The 24,417-nt window shown below is 47.5% G+C and overlaps 1 protein-coding gene across 3 annotated transcripts in view; it reads left to right on the top strand.

The window, feature by feature from the left end:
* The window catches only part of HSPA12B (heat shock protein family A (Hsp70) member 12B), a 74,252-nt gene extending 51,172 nt beyond the window's left edge, over window positions 1-23,080 (top strand). For all 3 annotated transcript variants that reach the window (XM_073583382.1, XM_073583381.1, XM_073583383.1), the window contains 3 exons: window positions 5,901-6,159; window positions 17,885-17,988; window positions 21,371-23,080. In XM_073583382.1, the coding sequence (XP_073439483.1) occupies window positions 5,901-6,159; window positions 17,885-17,988; window positions 21,371-22,011 (1,004 nt within the window). In that variant the 3' untranslated portion in view covers window positions 22,012-23,080. The remainder of the gene's footprint in view (window positions 1-5,900; window positions 6,160-17,884; window positions 17,989-21,370) is intronic.
* Window positions 23,081-24,417: the final 1,337 nt, after the last annotated feature.

Raw genomic sequence — 24,417 nt, 5'->3', positions numbered from 1 at the left:
TATACCGGCCAGACATTCAAACGCATTAATGTGGTGCGGTTTAAATACATAGGTGCCAAGGAGGATCTGCCACAACGCAGGTATGTGGTGAGAGAGCTGCTCTGCGGCCTGATGGGATTTGTGGCAAATGAGATACTGGCAGTGTCTAATCTTCAGGACAGGCAGGGCTACGAGGTCAGCTTCAAGCTCATGTCTGACCTGGACAGATTCTGGGCCAATTACCCCAAGTTCAGAGATGCTGAGGGCTGGAATAAGTTTGTGTTGGTTCCTATCTCCAGGCCGGACACTGTCACAGTGAATATCACTTTCTGGAATGAGGCCGTTCCTCCACAGGACATCGAGGTGTGGCTCCGGAGACACTGTGACCTCATCTCTGGACTCGCCAAGGTCAAAGATGAGGATGGTATCTGGACAATGGGGTGGCGGGTCTTGGTAAAATTGCGGCAATGTGATAACATCACTGCCCACTTACCCAACTCCTTCTTCATTGGGAGGGAGAAGGGAAGGTGTTATTATCCCGGGCAACCCAGAAAGTGCTTCAAATGTGGTGGGAAAGGTCATCTGGCTAACGCCTGTACTGTGGTGAAGTGCAGTCTGGGGCAATCGGCCATGTCGCTGCAGACTGCCGGGACGTCAGGTGCAACCTCTGGTAGGATGGGCCACCCTCACAGGGACTGTTCAGACGCCTGGCACAACATCTGCAGAGTCTTCCCTGATGAGTTAGTGATGGCAGGGGCAGAGGCTCAGGAGGATGAGGATGTGGTGGCAGGGACACATGGGGAGGAGGATTTAACGTCAGGAGAGATGCTGACCAGCTCAGATGCCCACCAGGAGTCCACTCAGGCAGCACCAGAGAAGCAGGGTGCAGAGGGGAACATGGAGGTCATCCATCAGGTCCAGCAGCCTCAGATAGCCCCCCCTTCAGCATCGCTGTCTGTATCTGATGACTGGAGCATTAATTATAATAAAAGGAAGAAAAAGAACACATCCTCCCGTAAACCCGAGGCAGAATATGACTCTGGACAGACTGCTAGTAAGAAGGTTCAGAATTCTGCAGGAGTGATGGTCGTGTCCAACAAGTATGGAGTTTTATCTGACTCCAATGGTGACGATTATGAGGAAGAGTTGAGGAAAGTTGAGGCTGAGTGTGACAGGGACATAGAGTACCATCCCCCGCCAAAGCGGAAGCCCTTATCTGTGGACCCTCAGGTAGAGTCTGACATGGACACCAGTGGTGGACAGAACATCTCTGACTCATGATGATGGCTGTTACTCTGCGCCTTCTATATTGTGTTGTGATGGTGGGGTTCTCATTGACAGTGACCTCGAGCAATGTGAATAGCATTAAGCTGAGGAGAACTAGACACGTGGTGTACGAACATCTCAAATATCTGGACACAGATGTCATCTTCCTGCAGGAGACACGACTGACATCTCTGGGGCTTATGAGAGAGTCTGAGAGGAATTGGCGGTCCGGTCCTTCTTTCTGGTCACTGGCTGTGGAGCCTTACGCCGGGGTCGCTGTCCTGTTTAACACCAATGATGTGACTGTGCATAGGATGACGGAGGTGGTCATGGGAAGATGTCTGGTCCTGGAAGTCACTATCCATGGGAGGCGACTCCGACTTATTAACATCTATGGGCCACAGACAGTGACTGACAGGATCCAGCTGTTTAATGACGTCAAGCCTTACCTCTTCACTTCTCTTCCAGTGGTGATGGCGGGGGACTTTAATGCCATAATGACATCAGGTGACAGCTCCTCAGGCAGGGCAGTGACCAGGGACGGTAATGACCTGCATAACGTCATAATGCAGGCAGGACTGACTGACGTTTTCACGCAGGGTGGGCGACAGCCAAAATTCACATATTCATGTTCCAACAGGAGCAGTAGGATAGATTTTGCTTTTGTCAGTCCTACTGAGGCTGTCGGCGCCCTGAGTGAGAAGGTCGTCCCTTACTCTGATCACCTCGCCTTGTGCTTCTCTTTGGGTTCCTCTAACCGTCCGGACATTGGTAGAGGGTTGTGGAAGCTCAATTCCAGTCTCCTGGACGATGCCTATGTTCAGAGCCGTGTTCACTCCCTTATCCAGCTTCATCTAGACAGGGTTGACTTCTATGACAACATGACCGACTGGTGGGAGGACGTCAAGGAGGATATCAGATCCCTCTTAAAGAGACTGTCAGTTAATAAAGGGAGGAATAAGTACAGCCAGTACCTAAAGCTGCACAAAGAATTGGAGTCACTGTATTCGGCGGGCGGGGATGACAAAGTGAAGATCGACCGGCTGAAATCTGAGATAAAGCAGTATCAGTATAGCAGGTATACCTCCCTGGTTCTTGAACGGGATTATGGGTCCTTAGGAGCCCCTGATCCCTTTGAGAATTGCAGGGAGAGGGTGGCCAAAAAATTGGTCACGGGTCTCACCGACTCCCAGGGTGTATTGCAGGATTCACGGGAGGGTATCCTGGAGGTGGTGAGATCTTACTATGCTGACTTGTTTCAGAGGAAAGTTTTGGATAAAGATAAGATGGCTCAATTCTTGGAGGCAACTCCAGTGCCTGATACTAATGATCTGGACTTTTCTCCTTTGACAGCAGAATTAACGGTGGAGGAAGTTAAGGAGGCCATTGATAAGTTATATCTGAAGAAGGCACCAGGTCCAGATGGTATAACGGCAGAATTTTATAAGAAATTCAGAGACCTCCTGGCTCCAATTCTCGTGGATGTGTATAGAAATTGTCTAGAAAATCACCTGATGCCTCCATCCATGAGGGTGTCCTCGTTAATTTTGCTGTCTAAAGGTAAAGAGCCGAGCGACATCAAGAACTGGAGGCCGATTGCCCTCTTGAATGTGGACAGGAAGATTCTGGAAAAGATCCTATTTTCTAGATTAGTCTGTTTGTCCCCGGCACTGTTGGCAGGCTCTCAGTTTGGCACGGTAAAAGGGCGGAACATCTCTGGAGCAGTCATCTCGATATGAGAGATGTTTGAGAGATGTAAAGCTCTGCGGTGTGGGAGATATGTTGATAGTCTGGACCAGGCTAAAGCCTTTGACAGGGTTGATCACGACTATCTGTGGGCCACTTTGTCAAAGTACGGTATTCCGGGACAATTTGTGGATTGCCTGAAGACGTTGTACAGAGAGGCGGTGAGCTTTCCTTTGATTAATGGTTGGCAGGGTGACTCTTTTGGAGTTGGGGCGGGGGTGAGGCAGGGCTGCCCACTGAGTCCGCTCCTGTATGTTTTTGCCCTAGACCCGTTTCTGAGGTCACTGCAGGAGTGCGATTTTCAGGGGGTGCCGGTCCCCCACTGCCTGCCTCTGAATGTTGTTGCCTATGCGGACGATGTGACACTGGTGATCTCCAATCCTCGTGAGGTGCAGATGTTATCTGCGTCCATCAGAAGCTACTCAGAGGCCTCCGGGTCTCTGGTTAACCTTGAAAAGAGCCAAGCTCTGTGGACATTAGATACTGAGGCCAGCTTTGATCTGCCGCAGTTTTCCAAAGCCTCCACCCATATTAAGATCCTAGGGGTTAAATTTGGGAGGGATGATAATGCCATGCTAAATTGGGAGGAGAAATTGGAAACCGGAAATGCAAAGGTTCAGCGATGGAAGAACTGGAGGCTGACCTACAGAGTAAGGGTCACAATGTTGAAGACTTACCTGGTTCTCGTCTTCTTGTATGTCTCTGTCGCTTTCCCTTTGCCAGAATCTTTCTCAGCGAGGCTCTTCAGCCTGTTCTTCCAGCTCTTGTGGGGGAATAGGTTGAACCTAATAAAGAGGGGAATAACGTACCTACGGCGGAGAGAGGGTGGGCTGGATATGTTGAATCCAAGGGTTTTCTTTGACTCCTTGTTTCTAAAGGTGAATTTTGGGAACATGGACTCAAACAGTAGCTCCCTGTGGGTAAATAGTATCAGGTACTGGATATTGCCTTTTGCAGAATCTTGGGTGCGAGGTGGCAGTCTCAAGAGGAGGAGATGGACAGGTGACCACCTCCCCAAGTATCTGGACTATGGTCTGAACTGTGTTAGGAGGTGGGGACTGGAGAGGTCTTACATTGAGAGCAGTACGAGAAGAGACCTGTATGCTCGTGTATGTAGTACTTTCTTCTACTCTCCACTGGCCCTGAGAGATTGTGTCACCGCCACCCTGCAGGAAAGCCTTAGGTTCCTAAACGGGAAACGACTTCCTCCTAAACTGTTTGATGTCACTTGGCTTTCACTGCATAGTTGGCTCTTTGTCAGAGGGAACCTGAAACATCTGTGTGTCTCTGATCGGACGTGTCCCCTTGGTTGTCAGCAGGAGGAGACTATGGAGCACTTTATATGTGATTGCTGGGGAGGGAGGAAGATCTGGGAGGAAGTGTCAGATAATCTAAAAATCCCCAGACTGCGGACCCTAAAGTATCCTGACATAATCTATGGTGTCCCCTCCACTGTTAGTAACATCAACAGAGAGACGATGTACATTATAATCAGTGTCATCAAATACTATCACTGGCACATGAGAACCTGGGTGTCACTGCACAATGAGCTGTTCGATCACACCGCTGCCGCCAATCAGGTTATGTCAGAACTCCGGTGGATAAAATCACTGGAAGTTGGAAGGAGTCCGAGAAACATAACGTTATGGAGAAACGTAAAATTCAGTTAGAAAAATATGATTTTTTTTTTTCTAACTTTCTTTTTCTATACCCAGGTGTGGACACTTTAATTTATTTATGAATATGATCTGATTATGTAGTGCTGCGTATATATTACCTAAGTGGTTTGTGTTTTGTAATACTGGATGATTTTTGTTTTATTATAATTGTTTTATGTTGGGTTTATAATAAAAATTGCCCCTATGTACAAGAATATAACTACTATAATACTGCCCACTATGTACAAGAATATAACTACTATAATACTGCCCCCTATTTACAAAAATATAACTACTATAATACTGACCCCTATGTACAAGAATATAACTACTATAATACTGCCCCCTATGTACAAGAATATAACTACTATAATACTGCTCCTATGTACAAGAATATAACTACTATAATACTGCTATGTACAAGAATATAACTACTATAATACTGCTCATATGTACAAGAATATAACTACTATAATACTGCCCCCTATGTACAAGAATATACCTACTATAATACTGCCCCTATGTACAAGAATATAACTACTATAATACTGCTCCTATGTACAAGAATATAACTACTATAATACTGCCCCCTATGTACAAGAATATAACTACTATAATACTGCTCCTATGTACAAGAATATAACTACTATAATACTGCTCCTATGTACAAGAATATACCTACTATAATACTGCCCCTATGTACAAGAATATAACTACTATAATACTGCTCCTATGTACAAGAATATAACTACTATAATACTGCCCCCTATGTACAAGAATATACCTACTATAATACTGCCCCTATGTACAAGAATATAACTACTATAATACTGCTCCTATGTACAAGAATATAACTACTATAATACTGCTCCTATGTACAAGAATATAACTACTATAATACTGTCCCCTATGCACAAGAATATAACTACTATACTACTGCTCCTATGTACAAGAATATAACTACTATAATACTGCCCCATGTACAAGAATATAACTACTATAATACTGCCCCATGTACAAGAATATAACTACTATAATACTGCCCCTATGTACAAGAATATAACTACTATAATACTGTCCCCTATGCACAAGAATATAACTACTATACTACTGCTCCTATGTACAAGAATATAACTACTATAATACTGCCCCTATGTACAAGAATATAACTACTATAATACTGCTCCTATGTACAAGAATATAACTACTATCCTACTGTTCCCATACTGATGATGTGTTCTGGTCATGTAGGTGGTCCCTATGGAGCGGTTGGGGTGGACCTTGCCTTTGAGAAGATGTTGTGCAAGATATTCGGTGAGGACTTCATTCAGACCTTCAAGGTGAAGCGGCCGGCAGCCTGGGTGGACCTGATGATCGCATTTGAGGCTCGGAAAAGAACTGCAGCTCCGCAGAGGTCCAACCACTTGAACATCTCCCTGCCGTTCTCCTTCATAGACTTCTACAGGAGACACACTAGGCAGAATGTGGAGACCGCCCTACGGAAGAGCAGGTGAAATGAACGCTACAGAGTACCAGACCCTTCACCTCCAGGATACATGTTAGTAGGTCGGGGACCCTTCACCTCCAGGATACATGTTAGTAGGTCGGGGACCCTTCACCTCCAGGATACGTTAGTAGGTTGGGGACCCTTCACCTCCAGGATACATGTTAGTAGGTCGGGGACCCTTCACCTCCGGGATACATGTTAGTAGGTCGGGGACCCTTCACCTCCGGGATACATGTTAGTAGGTCGGGGACCCTTCACCTCCAGGATACATGTTAGTAGGTCGGGGACCCTTCACCTCCGGGATACATGTTAGTAGGTCGGGGACCCTTCACCTCCGGGATACATGTTAGTAGGTCGGGGACCCTTCACCTCCTGGATACATGTTAGTAGTTTGGGGACCCTTCACCTCCTGGATACATGTTAGTAGTTTGGGGACCCTTCACCTCCGGGATACATGTTAGTAGGTCGGGGACCCTTCACCTCCTGGATACATGTTAGTAGGTCGGGGACCCTTCACCTCCAGGATACATGTTAGTAGGTCGGGGACCCTTCACCTCCAGGATACATGTTAGTAGGTGGGGGACCCTTCACCTCCTGGATATATGTTAGCAGGTCGGGGACCCTTCACCTCCTGGATACATGTTAGTAGGTCGGGGACCCTTCACCTCCGGGATACATGTTAGTAGGTCGGGATTCCTCACCTCACTGAAAATCTCGGTTATTATGGGGGCACTGTGGATGTCACTATTAAGGGGCACCGTGGATATATCACGGAAGGTGTTATTATGAGGTGTGAAGGATGCCACATGTGAAGTAGCCGCATCTCGCCGGACGTCAGTATTACGTCAGGAGAATCGCGTCGTACGCTCTCCTCGCTTGCACCGTGATGTTTCGCACACCGCGGGACTCACAGGCTCAGGCACAGTTCTCCCCAGATACTCCCAGTCCTCACGGGCCCAGTGCGGGAGTGAGAGGACGTGGCCCTGGTCCGCCGGGTGGGACGGCTACCAGTCACTCCATAGATAGAAGTCCGGTCCGTTCACGGGATTATACTGCAACACACAAAACAAATGGACGCAGCAACGAGTGTAAAGAAATAATGTATATCCAAACATCTACCCTCAAACATGACAGTCTGTCCGGGGACTGAGAGGCAAACCATTCGAAAATGTAAATAAAGGGAAAAAACACTGGACATGGATGGAACAAGGAAAGTAACAAAAGAATCATAAAGAGATGAAGAAAATTAAATTAAAACGAGGGACGCTGGTCTAAATCACCTACAATGGCTTTATTGTAAAATAGGCAAAAAGTGCGAGAGATAGAGAAATAAGAGAGACCCCCGTGTCACACACCATCAGTATAAACGGAGCGGGGAGCAATAATCACACGATAATCCCAAAACAACAAGAGATGAAAAGAATGGAAAAAAGAAAGAAATATCAAGGGCAGATACAGGATTAGAGATCTGTGAAGCAGTAAGTCCAACAATCTGCACATTACCCAGCCATAACCATTAATCACGCCGCAATAATAGCCGGGTCCCAGAAAGAACAGCTCCAATACTACAGGATCAATGGACCACGGGAATACTGCAGATCAGAGGCAAAAAGTGAGTGACGGCTGCAGGGACTATAAACCTGTACTGTGCACAGAAGTCAGATTCAGAGAAGCTTTATTGGCCGGACAAAGCAAGTGTACAGAAGGGAATGGGGATAGGGGCTGTAGGGAAGGTTGATGGGGGCAGATCCAGGATGGGGCTATAGAAGTCCATGGCATAGGGAAGGTGAATGGGGGGATGGGGCAGATCCAGGATGGGGCTATAGAAGTCCATGGCATAGGGAAGGTGAATGGGGGGATGGGGCAGATCCAGGATGGGGCTATAGAAGTCCATGGCATAGGGAAGGTGGATGGGGCAGATCCAGGATGGGGCTATAGAAGTTCATGACATAGGGAATCTATATAGACACATAGACACATATACACATATACACATAGACACATATACAGATACATATAGACACATATACACATAGGCTATCTATGTGTTTTCAACTCTGCAAGCTTATATCTGGTAACCAGCTTTTCCAATCTCTGCTCTGAATCCACTCCTGTGTCTCCATTCAATGTCAGCAAGCAGTTAATCCTGAATGCTATCTATGTGTTTTCAACTCTGCAAGCTTATATCTGGTATATAGTTATTTCAACTTACTCTGCTTGTCCCCTTATGTTGTGAGGTCAAGAAACTTTTCAAAGTGCTTTATGATCCATGTAGTGCTGGACATGTGTTTATTTGACCACAACATTTTATTGGGTCCTGGTGTCTCAATTTAGTGTGATTGATTAACGAGAAGAGAGAGCCCAAAAAAAAAAAAAAAAAAAAAAACTTAGCCTTAACCTCCTATATATTCAGACCTAGCTAGGGGGAGCATTTATGCAGGGGGCATTTATGCACATGTAATCGAAGTACATGTATCAAAGTACTATTGGCAGTTATAACATGGCAGTTAGACAGGGCAGGAGACAGGTAAGACATTTATATACATCTACTCCCTGTACATTTGGAGTACAACAAATATATACCATATGCATTTGTGTAGTTTATATCCTGGCCGCTGCATTCACACACATCCACCGCCCTGGCATTAACTCTCCAAACTCCATCCATATTGGCCCCTCGCTCCTTTCCTCTCCTATGTATAGCACTCATGCTCTTTTCACATTGTTAAATTGCACAGATCCAGTCAGTCCCACCATTCAACACCAGAGACGCTCTCACAAATCACTTAACCATCTGCTCACTCTTTCTATCCTCCTTCTCCTAGTTGCAGGAGACATTGCTCCCAACCCTGGTCCCCCATGTTATAGAAAGTCAAACCCCCCCACTGCTACACTCAGAAACCCCTCTAATCTTATTAATATTCCCTGCATGCCATCTGTCTCTCTTAATTGTGCACTTTGGAATTCTCGCTCAGTGTGTAACAAACTCTCCTTCATTCATGACTTCTTCCTTTCTAATTCTCTTAACCTTCTGGCTCTTACTGAAACCTGGATCCAGCAGTCAGATACTACCGCTGCTGCTACTCTTTCATACGGGGGGCTACACTTCTCTCATACCCCAAGATCAGACAATAGAGCTGGTGGAGGCGTTGGTCTGCTCCTATCACCAAAATGTACCTTTCAGGTTATCCCTCAAGTACCCTCACTTGTCTTCCCTTCTTTTGAGGTCCATGCCGTCAGACTCTACACCCCCTTCTCCATGCGAGTGGCGGTGGTATATCGTCCTCCCGGCCCCTCCCATCAGTTCCTGGATCATTTTGCCACTTGGCTTCCACATTTTCTCTCCTGTGACATCCCTACCCTCCTCATGGGAGATTTCAACATCCCCATTGCTCTTCCCCTCTCCCCATCTGCTACTCACCTTTTATCTCTAACCTCCTCATTTGGCCTTTCGCAGCTTACTAATTCTCCAACGCATGAAGACGGAAACTCCCTCGACTTGGTCTTCTCTCGGCTTTGTGCAGTGGATGATTTTGCAAACTCCCCTCTCCCGCTCTCTGACCACAATCTTCTTTCATTCTCTATCAAGAACTGCCAGGCTGCTCAGGTCACCCCCACTGTCCAGACTTATAGAAACACACAGGCCATTAACACCCAGAAACTTCTGAAGAACTTGCAGTCTTCATTGGCCCCTATCTCCTCCCTCTCATGTCCTGATTCTGCATTGAAGCATTACAATGAAACACTTCAAAGTGCCCTGGATGAATTTGCACCCCCTATAAATAGAACACCACAACGCAGACGGCGACAACCCTGGCACACGGTGCAAACACGTTTCCTGCAGCGGTGCTCCAGGTGCGCCGAACGTCTGTGGAGAAAATCCAATCTACACGAAGATTTCATCCATTTTAAGTTTATGCTTAGAACATACAACACTGCCCTTCACCTCTCCAAACAAACCTATTTCAACACCCTCATCATCTCACTGTCCAATAACCCGAAACGTCTCTTTGACACTTTTCATTCTCTACTCAATCCAAGAGTACAGGCCCCAACCACTGAGCTCCGAGCTGACGATCTGGCCAATTACTTCAAAGAAAAAATTGACCAGATCCGACAGGAAATTATCTCCAAATCCCCTCATACCATGCACTGTCCTCCCTCCCCCACTGCATCTAACTCACTCTCTGATTTTGAACCAGTCACAGAAGAAGAAGTAAGCAGGCTCCTTGCATCTTCTCGCCCAACTACCTGCACCAGTGACCCATTTCCGTCACATCTCCTCCAGTCCCTTTCCCCTGCTGTCACCCCTCACCTAACTAAAATATTTAACCTCTCTCTCTCTTCTGGTATTTTTCCCTCCTCATTTAAGCATGCCATCATACATCCACTACTTAAAAAACCATCCCTCGACCAAAACTGTGCCGCTAACTATAGACCTGTCTCTAATCTTCCCTTCATCTCTAAACTCCTGGAACGCCTGGTCCACTCCCGTCTTATCCGCTATCTCTCAGAAAACTCTGTTCTCGACCCTCTCCAATCCGGTTTCCGCTCTTTACACTGATCTGCTAACAGCTAAATCAAATGGTCATTACTCCATGCTAATTCTCTTGGATCTCTCTGCAGCATTCGACACTGTGGATCATCAGCTCCTCCTCACTATGCTCCATTCCATTGGCCTCAAGGACACCGTTCTCTCCTGGTTCTCCTCCTATCTCTCCGACCGCTCCTTTACTGTTTCTTTTGCCGGTTCCTCCTCCTCTCACCTTCCCCTTACTGTTGGGGTTCCTCAAGGATCGGTTCTAGGCCCCCTCCTCTTCTCCTTGTACACTGCCCCTATTGGTCAAACAATCAGTAGATTTGGTTTCCAGTACCATCTCTATGCTGATGACACCCAATTATACGCTTCTTCTCCTGACATCACGCCAGCCTTTCTAGAAAACACTGGCGATTGTCTAAACGCTGTGTCTAATATCATGTCCTCACTATATCTGAAACTGAACCTGTCAAAGACTGAACTCCTTGTGTTTCCTCCCGCTACTAATGTACCTACACCCGACATTGCCATTTCCGTCTGTGGTTCCACTATTACTCCCCAGCAACATGCCCGCTGTCTTGGGGTCATACTTGATTCCGAGCTTTCCTTTGCCCCCCACATTCGATCACTGGCTCGCTCTTGTCATCTGCACCTCAAAAACATTTCTAGAATTCGACCTTTTCTTACTTTTGACTCTGCAAAAACTCTTACTGTTTCTCTTATTCATTCTCGTCTCGACTATTGTAACTCTCTTCTAATCGGTCTCCCTCTTACAAAACTCTCCCCTCTCCAATCTGTCTTGAATGCTGCAGCCAGGATCATATTCCTCACCAATCGTTACACCGATGCCTCTACCTTGTGCCAGTCATTACACTGGCTACCCATCCACTCCAGAATTCAGTATAAACTTATTACCCTCACCCACAAAGCCCTCCATGGCTCAGCACCACCCTACATCTCCTCCCTTGTTTCAGTATACCACCCTACCCGCGCCCTCCGTTCTGCTGATGACCTGAGGTTAGTATCCTCAATAGTCAGAACCTCCCACTCCCGTCTCCAAGACTTTACACGTGCCGCGCCAATTCTTTGGAATGCACTTCCCAGGTCAATACGATTAGTCCCCAATCCCCACAATTTTAAGCGTGTCCTGAAAACGCATTTATTCAGACTGGCCTATCGCCTCAACACATTAACCTAACCTATCCCTGTGTGGCAGAGCCAAAAATTTTACCATAACCAGGTTCCCAGCATCATGTTCCCACATGCTTTATGCATCCATTAGCCCTCTGTGTCTGTACTGTTACACACTTAACATTATGGCTGGTCCATACAATCAGGGCAACTGTTACCACCCACCTTTCGTGTCTACCTCTTTCCTCATAGACTGTAAGCTTGCGAGCAGGGCCCTCATTCCTCTTGGTATTTGTTATAATCTACTGTATGTGATTATTGTTATGCTGTAATGTCTATTGTCTGTACAAATCCCCTCTGAAATGTAAAGTGCTGCGGAATATGTCGGCGCTATAAAAATAAAATTTATTATTATTTATTATTATTAGGGAAGGTGGATGGGGGCAGATCCAGGATGGGGCTATAGAAGTCCAAGACATAGGGAAGGTGGATGGGGGCAGATCCAGGATGGGGCTATAGAAGTCCATGACATAGGGAAGGTGGATGGGGGGATGGGGGCAGATCCAGGATGGGGCTATAGAAGTCCATGACAGAGGGAAGGTGGATGGGGCAGATCCAGGATGGGGCTATAGAAGTCCATGACATAGGGAAGGTGGATGGGGGCAGATCCAGGATGGGGCTATAGAAGTCCATGACATAGGGAAGGTGGATGGGGCAGATCCAGGATGGGGCTATAGAAGTCCATGACATAGGGAAGGTGGATCGGGGCAGATCCAGGATGGGGGCTATAGAAGTCCATGACATAGGGAAGGTGGATCGGGGCAGATCCAGGATGGGGGCTATAGAAGTCCATGGCATAGGGAAGGTGGATCTAGGATGGGGCTATAGAAGTCCATGGCAGAGGGAAGGTGGATGGGGGGATGGGGGCAGATCCAGGGTGGGGGCTATAGAAGTCCATGACATAGGGAAGGTGGATGGGAGGATGGGGGCAGATCCAGGATGGGGCTATAGAAGTCCATGGCATAGGGAAGGTGGATGGGGGGATGGGGGCAGATCCAGGATGGAGCCATAGAAGTCCATGACATAGGGAAGGTGGATGGGGCAGATCCAGGGTGGGGATATAGAAGTCCATGGCATAGGGAAGGTGGATGGGGGCAGATCCTGGATGGGGCTATAGAAGTCCATAGCATAGGGAAGGTGGATGGGGGCAGATCCAGGATGGGGCTATAGAAGTCCATAGCATAGGGAAGGTGGATGGGGGATGGGGGCAGATCCAGGATGGGGCTATAGAAGTCCATGGCAGAGGGAAGGTGAATGGGGGGATGGGGCAGATCCAGGAGATAGAGACAATATATGTAATAAAGGTAGATATTACCTAGGGGTGGTCCCCAGGTTACGGTGCGGCCAGTCAGAGGATGTAGACTGCGCAACTGATGTGGCAACACACTCGCCCACAACCCTGACAGGCCGAGAGGCCCCTTTCACTAGCACCAGTGAAACGGCACCAGGTCAGCCCGGTAGGACAGCCACCAGTTCCTTGCTAGATATAAGCCCGGTCCATTAACCCCTTCATGACCCGGCCTATTTTGACCTTATTGACCGGGCCATTTTTAGTAATTCTGACCAGTGTCCCTTCATGAGGTGACTAGCTGCTGGCCCGATTCTAAAGCATCGGGTACTCTAGAATATGGCCAGCGGGAGATTAAAATAAAAAAGTGATATACTCACCATCCGACGGCCCCCGGACTGTGTCCCTCCTCTCCACGCTGCCGACATCTTCCGTTCCCAGTAAGGCTTTGCGCCAAAGACCGCTGCTGACGTTACTCTCGCGAGAGTGCGACGTCATCAGTGGTCTTTGGCGCAAAGCCTTACTGGGAACGGAAGATGTCGGCAGCGTGGAGAGGAGGGACACAGTCCGGGGGCCGTCGGATGGTGAGTATATCGCTCTTTTTTATTTTAATTCTATTTTTTACACGTTTATGGTACCCAGACCCTGGAGTACAGTCTCCTCTCCTCTGGACCCTGGGTACCGTTGGCAGTCATCTCCCAGCTGCGTCGCTGCTCACGCCCGTGTACCCAGAGATGACCCATAGCAACCGTCAGGAGATCAGTGGCCAGCGCCGATCTCCCGACGGTAGCGGTGGCGTGCGTCCTTCTAATTCAGGACTGCGCCTGTCGCTGATTGGTCGCGGCCTCCAGGCCTCGACCAATCAGCAACGCAGGATTTCGGTTACAGACAGACACCATAGGACAATTTTATATATATAGATAACTCACGAACACTTCAACGCATCCTAGCAATTCTGAGACTGTTTTTTTGTGACCTATTGGGCTTCAGGTTAGTGGTAAATTTAGGTCGATAATTTTTGCGTTTGTGAAAAAAAAAAATCGGAAATTTGGCAAAAATTTCACAATTTTCAAATTCTGAATTTTTATTCTGTTAAACCAGAGAGCGTTATGTGACACAAAATAGTGACTAAATAACATTTCCCACATGTCTACTTTACATCAGCACAATTTTGGAAACAATTTTTTTTTTGTTAGGAAGTTATAAGGGGTAAAAGTTGACCAGCGATTTCTCATTTTTACAACAAAATTTACAAAAAATTTTTTTTAGGGACCACCTCACATTTGAAGTCACTCTGAGGGGTCTATATGGCGGAAAATACCCAAAAGTGACACCATTCTAAAAACTGCACCCCTCAAGGAGTGCAAAACCACATCCAAGAATATTATTAACCCTTCAGGTGCTTCACAGGAACTGAAGCAACGTCGAAGGAAAAAAATGGACATTTTAATTTTTCCAACAAAAATTTTTTTTTAGCATCAATTTTTTCCTTTCCATATGGGAAACAGGAAAAAATGGATCCTAAAATTTGTTGGGCAAATTCTCCTGAGTACACCGATACCTCATATGTGGTCATAAACCACTGTTTGGGCGCACGGCAGGGCTCAGAAGGGAAGGAGCGCCACTTGACTTTTTGAATGGAAAATTAGCTCCAATCGTTAGCATGGTGAGCACTTTGAACCCCAAAGTGCTTCACAGAAGATTATAATGCAGAGCAGTGAAAATAAAAAATCATTTTTTTTCCTCAAAAATGATTTTTTAGCCCGCCATTTTTTATTTTCAGAAGGCTAACAGGAGAAGTTGCACCACAAAAGCTGTTGTGCAATTTATCCAGAGTACATCGATACCCCATATGTGGGGGGGAACCACTGTTTGGGCACATGGGAGAGCTCGGAAGGGAAGTAGTGACGTTTTGGAATGCAGACTTTGATGGAATGGTCTGCGGGTGTCATGTTGCGTTTGCAGAACCCCCCACAAGTGACCCCATTTTGGAAACTAGACCCCCTAGATGTGTAATGAGCGCTTTAAACCCCCAAGTGCTTCACAGAAGTTTATAAATCAGAGCCGTGAAAATAAAAATCTTTTTTTCCCCTCAAAAATGACTTTTTAGCCCGCTATTTTTTATTTTCTCAATGGTAACCTGAGAAAATGGACACCAAAAGTCTAATTTGTCCTGAGTACTCTGAAACCCCATATGTGGGGGGGAACCACTGTTTGGGCACACGGCAGGGCTCAGAAGGGAAGGAGCGCCGTTTGACTTTTTCAATGCAGAATAGGCTGGAATTGAGATTGGATGCAATGTCACGTTTGGAGAACCCGTGTGCCTAAACTTTGGAGCTCCCCCACAAATGACCCCATTTTGGAAACTAGACCCCCTAAGGAACTTATCTAGATGCATAGTGGACATTTTGAACCCCCAGATGCTTCACAGAAGTTTATAACGTTTTTCCTCAAAAAATGATTTTTTAGCCCGCAATTTTTTATTTTCACAAGGGTAACAGGGGAAATTGGACCCCAAAAGTTGTTGTCTAGTTTGTCCTGAGTACGCTGGTACCCCATATGTGGGGGGTAACCACGTCGGGGCTCGGAAGGGAAGTAGTGACGTTTTGAAATGCCGGCTTGACGGAATGGTCTGCGGGTGTCATGTCGCATTTGGAGAGCCCCTGATGTGCCTAAACAGTGGAAACCCCCCACAAGTGACCCCCATTTTGGAAACTAGACCCCCCCAAGGAACTTATCTAGATGTGTGGTGAGCACTTTGAATCCCCAAGTGCTTCACAGAAGTTTATAACATAGAGTCCCCCAGTATCCACAAAAATAATTTTTTAGCCCCAATTTTTTTATTTTCCCAAGGGGAAGACACCGGGACTAGGGGAGGTACTGGGGGGGAATCGGAAGGTGGGGGGGGGGAATCGGAAGGCGGGAGGAGCAAATACTCACGGCGGCGGCAGTCGTCAATCGGTGCCGGGGGGGGGGGAGGGTCTCATCGCTGTCTCCAGCCATGGCCGATGTTATTGCAGCATCGGCCAGGGCTGGATTGTAATATTTCACCAAGTTTTATTGGTGAAATATTACAATCGCTCTGATTGGGTGTTGAAAGTGAAACAGCCAATCAGAGCGATCGTAGCCACGGGGGGGCAAAGCCACCCCCCCTGCGGTGAAGTATAGGTCCCACTGTACCTGCGGGTCGGGTGACCTTTGACCCCGGTCTCCCGACCCGCAGGAGGGCGATCCATTCATGACACAGCATATGCGTCACAGGTCAGATTGGCACCAACTTTCATGACGCATACTCTGTGTCACTGGTCGGGAAGGGCTTAATGGGATTACATTGGGCCAGAAACCAGCCACGGTAGCATGGAAAGTTAAGCTGAGATCACAGACTTGTGGATTTCTGGATGAAGATAAAAGAGCAGCCCAAGGTTAAATTATATATTTAATCACCTTAAGGGCACACTAAACAATACACTGTATACACACAATGGTTATACATATACAATGGTCAGATATGCAATAGTGGTAAGACAAAATATGCAGAAAATAAGAGGCAGTTACCAGTCAGATGAAAGACCTGGCTTGTGGGAGAGGGTCTGCCACCTGGGAGACTGGTGCTCCTTTCTGCTCCTTGACTTCTCTCCACATGAAGTGTTGTAACGACCTCCCCAGAGAAAAAGTAATAGGCCATGTTTTACACAAGCATTTAACCCCTTTGGGTCACTCCCCTTCTGCCCCCAGGCTGAAACTAAATCCACTGCCCTTGCCTCTAGCAGCTAAAACTCCAGTAGTTAAGAAGTCATAACTCCTTAGGGAGGCAGTTTTAGTGCCATTGAATCTGGCCAGGCCTCTGCTACGTACGAGCTTTGCTACCTGGCTCTTAATACCCAATCTACATATATCATCTCCCTTGGGTGCTAGAGCGGCTAGAGCGGATTGAGACTTTGGCAGGCATTTGGCCCATTCCAGAGATCTCGAAAATGTAAATCGGTGTGTGGCTAAGATGTACGATAAGTCTATATTCTCCTAATGAAATCCTAGCTGTCTGGATAAAGAATTTCACTGCAAACAAGCCTTTTGTCCTGCTTAGTTGGCTCAAGGTGTGAGATCTGTCACTCATAGCCTTTTTGAGGTTTGACCACCTGCCGAGCTAGGTGTCCCGTTAAGGCTGCACAAAAGGAAGGGGGTTTTATAATCCCATAACAAATAGGATACAAATGATTGACATTAAATTGTATCTCCAATATTCTTCACAGGGGACACTATGGGTATCACTGTTATTATGGGGGCACGGTGGATGTCGCTGTTATGGGGGCACTGTGGATGTCGTTGTTATTATGGGGGCACTGTGGATGTCGCTGTTATTATGGGGGCACGGTGGATGTCGCTGTTATGGGGGCACTGTGGATGTCGCTGATATTATGGGGGCACTGTGGATGTCGCTGATATTATGGGGCACTGTGGATGTCGTTGTTATTATGGGGGCACTGTGGATGTCGCTGTTATTATGGGTTTTGCTCCAGTCAAACTAGATTGGACTGATGTTATGTGATATTGTAGTGACAGATGTAGAACTACTGCTCCCAGCATGGCCCGTGCTTTTGAAGAGTGACTTGATGATATAAGCGCAGCACTTTTGCCCCTTTATCAGTGCAGAACCTTCTCTCCTCAATTAACCCCTCCGGTGCCGCTGTGTAATCTCTGATTTCTGCCCTCAGTGTGAACTTTGTGAAGTGGTCCTCGCAGGGGATGCTCCGGATGTCGTCTGAGGCCATGAATGAGCTCTTCCAGCCAACCATCCAGCAGATCGTCCAGCACATTGGTATGGACATAGCAATCCCCCGCGGGTTATTAACAGCTTCACTTATACAGACAAGCTGACATTAATAATGTCCCTGGGGGACAGTGTGCAGCGAGGCCGTGGCGACTGCGGGACAGTGCGCAGCGAGGCCGTGGCGACTGCGGGACAGTGCGCAGCGAGGCCGTGGCGACTGCGGGACAGTGCGCAGCGAGGCCGTGGCGACTGCGGGACAGTGCGCAGCGAGGCCGTGGCGACTGCGGGACAGTGAGCAGCGAGGCCGTGGCGACTGCGGGACAGTGCGCAGCGAGGCCGTGGCGACTGTGGGACAGTGCGCAGCGAGGCCGTGGCGACTGCGGGACAGTGCGCAGCGAGGCCGTGGTGACTGCGGGACAGTGCGCAGCGAGGCCGTGGCGACTGCGGGACAGTGTGCATTATACACAGGAGCTCTGTATATAGTGTCTGTGTACAGGCAATACAGTGATCACCAGTGACATTATACACAGGAGCTCTGTATATAGTGTCAGTGTACAGGTAATACAGGTATCACCAGTGACATTATACACAGGAGCTCTGTATATAGTGTATAGTGTACAGGTAATACAGGGATCACCAGTGACATTATACACAGGAGCTCTGTATATAGTGTATAGTGTACAGGTAATACAGTGATCACCAGTGACATTATGCACAGGAGCTCTGTATATAGTGTCAGTGTACATGTAATACAGTGATCACCAGTGACATTATACACAGGAGCTCTATATATATTGTCAGTGTACAGGTAATACAGGGATCACCAGTGATATTATACACAGGAGCTCTATATATAGTGTCAGTGTACATGTAATACAGTGATCACCAGTGACATTATACACAGGAGCTCTATATATAGTGTCAGTGTACAGGTAATACAGTGATCACCAGTGACATTATACACAGGAGCTCTGTATATAGTGTATAGTGTACAGGTAATACAGTGATCACCAGTGACATTATGCACAGGAGCTCTGTATATAGTGTCAGTGTACATGTAATACAGTGACCACCAGTGACATTATACACAGGAGCTCTATATATAGTGTCAGTGTACATGTAATACAGGGATCACCAGTGACATTATACACAGGAGCTCTATATATAGTGTCAGTCTACAGGTAATACAGGGATCACCAGTGACATTATACACAGGAGCTCTATATATAGTGTCAGTGTGCAGGTAATACAGGGATCACCAGTGACATTATACACAGGAGCTCTGTATATAGTGTCAGTGTACAGGTAATACAGGGATCACCAGTGACATTATACACAGGGTCTCTGTATATAGTGTCAGTGTGCAGGTAATACAGGGATCACCAGTGACATTATACGCAGGAGCTCTGTATATAGTGTCAGTGTACAGGTAATACAGTGATCACCAGTGACATTATACACAGGAGCTCTGTATATAGTGTATAATGTACAGGTAATACAGGGATCACCAGTGACATTATACACAGAAGCTCTGTATATAGTGTCAGTATACAGGTAATACAGGGATCACCAGTGACATTATACACAGAAGCTCTGTATATATTGTCAGTGTACAGGTAATACAGGGATCACCAGTGACATTATACACAGGAGCTCTGTATATAGTGTCAGTGTACATGTAATACAGGGATCACCAGTGACATTATACACAGGAGCTCTGTATATAGTGTCAGTGTACATGTAATACAGGGATCACCAGTGACATTATACACAGGAGCTCTGAATATAGTGTCAGTGTACAGATAATACAGGGATCACGGGTGACATTATACACAGGAGCTCTTTATATATTGTCAGTGTACAGGTAACACAGGGATCACCAGTGATGTTATACACTGGAGCTCTTCTTCTTCAGGTACTTCTTGATATACGGCATGGATGCTCTGGCAACATGCGCTCCGACATCAGCTGTCGGCCGTTAACTGTTGCCATGCTGGAAGTCACTGGCTTCTCTGCTTGGCAATATATTTCAACTGCACATGCGTCCGAGGATGCACATTCAGTTGAATACTCAACTGGCCCAGCCCCAGTGAGCAAAAGCAAGAAAGGGGGGCCCAGACTGGGTGAGACACGCTGCCAGTGTCTCACCCAGTCCGGGCTCCCCCCTCTTTGCTTCTGTGCACCGGGCCCTATACACCAGTAAGGGTACTAATTCCCTGATGGCAGCCCTGTGCCGGACATCAGAGCGAGTCCATCGCTGCTCGTTAGCTCCATTTACCTGCAGCGACCCGGCAAAATACAGTGGTGACTCATCGACTTTACGAAGGACCTCAGCAATGCAATGTCCAGAAATAGAAGGCGAGCACCATCACAATAGTCCACACATCCGAACCATCATACGGGTATAAAAGAGACGCAGCCGGCAATACAACTGTTTTACCCTTAGGTGCACATTCATGGAAAATAAGCTAATCCACATAGCAAAAAATAGTAGATAAGAACGGCACTCACCGGGCGGTGTAGTCAAGGTTTTATTATAAGAGCATATCAGCGGGAGAATGGGTGCAAAAAGGAGATAGCAACGATGATCGTTTCGCGCTGCAAAGGCGCTTCCACAGGTTATGTAACCTGTGCAAGCGCCTTTGCAGTGCGAAACGATCGTCGTTGCTATCTCGTTTTTGCACCCGTTCTCCCTCTGATATGCTTTTATATTAAAGCCTTGACTACACTGCCCGGTGAGTGCCGTTCTTTTCTACTATTTTTTGCTATTATGAAGGACCTGCCCCAAACAGTATCATTGCCATATCGTTCAGCAGCTCTTGAGTGATGCTCGTTAAAGGGATAGTCCCAACATAAAGGTATCCCCTATCCTGACTGCTGGGGATGACCAGTGGAACCATTAGCAGTGCCGAGAATGAAGTTCAGGACTCTGGGAGCTGCAGAGCCCCGTAGTGAACAGAGTAGAGCTGTGCAAGGTCAACCTCTGCTCCATTCATGGTCTATGGAACTGCCGGAAATCATGGAGCACTGCGCTAGACCTTCATCAGTATGAACCTGCACCCTCATCTCTGCTCCATTCAAGATGGTGCTCTGCAGTCCCCGGCAGGTCCCAGCGATCATTAAGCTATTGTGCGAACATCTTGTTGTGTAGACAGCCCTGTAAGCAGTTTACCTGCCAGTGTTAAAGGACTTCATTGTCCAATGGTCAGTAATGGATGCTCCTATGAAGATTCGTGCTGACCCAACATCGGCCCATTTTAAAGTGTTTTAGTCTTTGCCTCACAAAGGCAATTTCACATGCGCCCGGGTGACGTTCTCCATGTCATTGTCTGCATCAGCACAAATGAAACTGCCAGTGACACATCGTCCAAAGTCCGACTGGTGCACGCTCTATGGCTATGCTAATGCTGCTTTACCCTACTGTTTTCAGGAGATCTCGTCAACAAACCCGAAGTATCAGGCATCAAGTACCTCTTCCTGGTGGGCGGCTTTGCAGAGTCTCCCATGCTGCAGAATGCTGTACAGTCGGCCTTCAGTGAGGTTTGTCGGGTCATCATCCCGCAAGATGTTGGTCTAACGATACTTAAAGGAGCCGTCCTTTTTGGCCTAGACCCGACCGTCGTGAGAGTGAGGCGTTCACCTCTCACTTATGGAGTCGGCGTCCTCAACAAGTTTGTGGAAGGAAAACACCCGAAAGAGAAGCTGCTTCTGAAGGAAGGCAAGAACTGGTGCACAGACATCTTTGACAAGTTTGTGTCTGTGGACCAGTCGGTGGCCCTTGGAGACATTGTGCAGAGGAGCTATTGCCCTGCCCGACTCGGCCAACGCAAAATCATCATCAACATTTACTGCTCGTCCAGCGATGACGTGGTGTACATTACCGATGCCGGCGTAAGGAAGTGCGGCACCATCAATCTGGACCTGCCAGACATCAACGAGGAAAACGGCAAGATTCTTCGTCGGGAAATTAAGGCCAGCATGCAATTTGGAGACACAGAAATCAAAGTCACCGCGATGGACGTCAAGACTGCCAAGACTGTCCGAGCCGCCATCGACTTCCTCTCCAACTAGTGGAGACCTCACTTGATCATGAACTCAAAGAACTTGACCATCATGTACGCCGCTTCATCCAAAAATGAAGGCATCAGGAGCAGTTGGTTCAGCTTCATGTCCCCCTTGACTTTACATAGGGGTGCATATTTTTTGCCATTTTTATAAAACACAGATAATATCTTCTAACTCTTGGCCAACTCTCGCCGGGTCAGAGCAGGAAGACGGGAGCCAACACAAGACTTTCCACAGCTCTGACCCAACAGGTCACCAATCTCTGGCCAGACTCCACAGTGCAGAATGGCTGCTCCACCAGATGAGGAGAGCACGGCAGATTGTGGAGCTTCGGTTTTGGGAAGCCAATGGACCTCTGTAATATTCAAGTGTTGTAAGGGCAAGGAACATTGCAGTCAATGAAAACCAAGTACCTGCTCCATCCAGACGTAGCTGAAGGTCCACCATCGATACACCTTGATAAAGCTCAACTCCACTAGCTAAATCCATGAGACCATTATAGAGGAATCGGACCATGGTGGGGTTGTAAGTTAGGTGGCGCCCGTGCACACTGACATCTCGGGAGCAAGATGGAGCATGAACTTCACCAATTCCAGATCAGAGGAGACAACAATTTAAGGTTGTACCCACCATTTCCATAAATATGAACGGACACCTTTTTGCATCTCCATCTGAATGGTGGATCTCCACTCTTGAGCAATCTTGTGCCGATCCAAACAGCCCCTTTCTTGCAGGTTGCTGCCTTGGGTTCAGAACTCACTCTTCTTGGATCTTCGTGCCTCCGGGTCAGCGCCATCCAATACTAGAAGCGACGCAGGTCTGGGAATGAGATGGAAGCTGTGTTAGGTGTAACGCCCTGGTGACCACCGTCCGATCATCTCCAGAACCTCAGCGGCCTCATCTGGTAACATCCCCAATGTGTATACCGGATCCATCCTCCACCTCCGTCCTCTTATTATCAGAAGAACGCGTAGTCAGAATATATTTTTTTACATGTAAGTCTTCGCTGTAGTATCCGTGTACCATGTATGATACGTATTCCAAGTATTAAATAAACCACTACCGTACACACACACCGTACGTCTACACCGCTCCAGTCACAGCCAAAGCTGCACACCTGTCGCAGGCCCTCAGTGCGTGATCTGATGGAGGATGGAGGTCAGGTGGGTAGAAAGCTTGAAGACCTTTTACTCCTCTTCCCCATATCAGATCCATCCAGGGAGGAGATACAGATTGTATCACGCACAATGGGATTAGATACCATGCATCAGATACACAGGCCCAGCAGACAGCGCCACCAGATGGGATACATAATGGCTCAGCAGTGTCACAGGATAAGCTTAGATACTGCAGCTCAGAAGACAATGGGGGATTGAGGGCCTAAAAACTTCACGGATAATCTCCTCTGCTACCACTAGGGGACGCTGCCTCCATACAGGTTTATTGCAGCGCTCAGTGCGCTGCAGCAGGCGCTCCCCCTGGTGGTGGCAGCAGGCATCGCACCTTGTACATGACAGCTGTCATTACATATAATGTGGCCCCTACAGAAAATGGCGAATGGCCGGGGTAACGCTGCTGCCTCCACTGTGACAATGTGAGGGTACACCAGATATGGGGGTCCGCACCCTGTAATGATCTGCTGATAATGTGAGGATAGATCTGAGGGTCCGCACTCTGTAATGATCTGCTGACAATGAGAGGATAGATCTGGGGGTCCGCGCCCTGTAATGATCTGCTGATAATGTGAGGATAGATCTGAGGGTCCGCGCTCTGTAATGATCTGCTGATAATGTGAGGATAGATCTGAGGGTCCGCACTCTGTAATGATCTGCTGACAATGTGAGGATAGATCTGGGGGTCCGCGCCCTGTAATGATCTGCTGACAATGTGAGGATAGATCTGGGGGTCCGCGCCCTGTAATGATCTGCTGACAATGTGAGGATAGATCTGAGGGTCCGCACTCTGTAATGATCTGCTGATAATGTGAGGATAGATCTGAGGGTCCGCACTCTGTAATGATCTGCTGATAATGTGAGGATAGATCTGGGGGTCCGCGCGCTATAATCTGCTGATAATGTGAGGATAGATCTGAGGGTTCGCACTCTGTAATGATCTGCTGACAATGTGAGGATAGATCTGGGGGTCCGCGCTCTGTAATGATCTGCTGACAATGTGAGGATAGATCTGGGGGTCCGCGCCCTGTAATGATCTGCTGACAATGTGAGGATAGATCTGGGGGTCCGCGCCCTGTAATGATCTGCTGACAATGTGAGGATAGATCTGGGGGTCCGCGCTCTGTAATGATCTGCTGATAATGTGAGGATAGATCTGGGGGTCCGCGCTCTGTAATGATCTGCTGATAATGTGAGGATAGATCTGGGGGTCCGCGCTCTGTAATGATCTGCTGATAAT

Source organism: Dendrobates tinctorius, unplaced genomic scaffold, assembly GCF_039654945.1.
Source record: "Dendrobates tinctorius isolate UK_male_01 unplaced genomic scaffold, ASM3965494v1 ptg000077l, whole genome shotgun sequence".
In the NCBI taxonomy this organism is placed as follows: Eukaryota; Metazoa; Chordata; class Amphibia; order Anura; family Dendrobatidae; genus Dendrobates; species Dendrobates tinctorius.
Note: the sequence above shows the minus strand (reverse complement) of the source record. Positions and strands in the feature narration are given on the sequence as shown.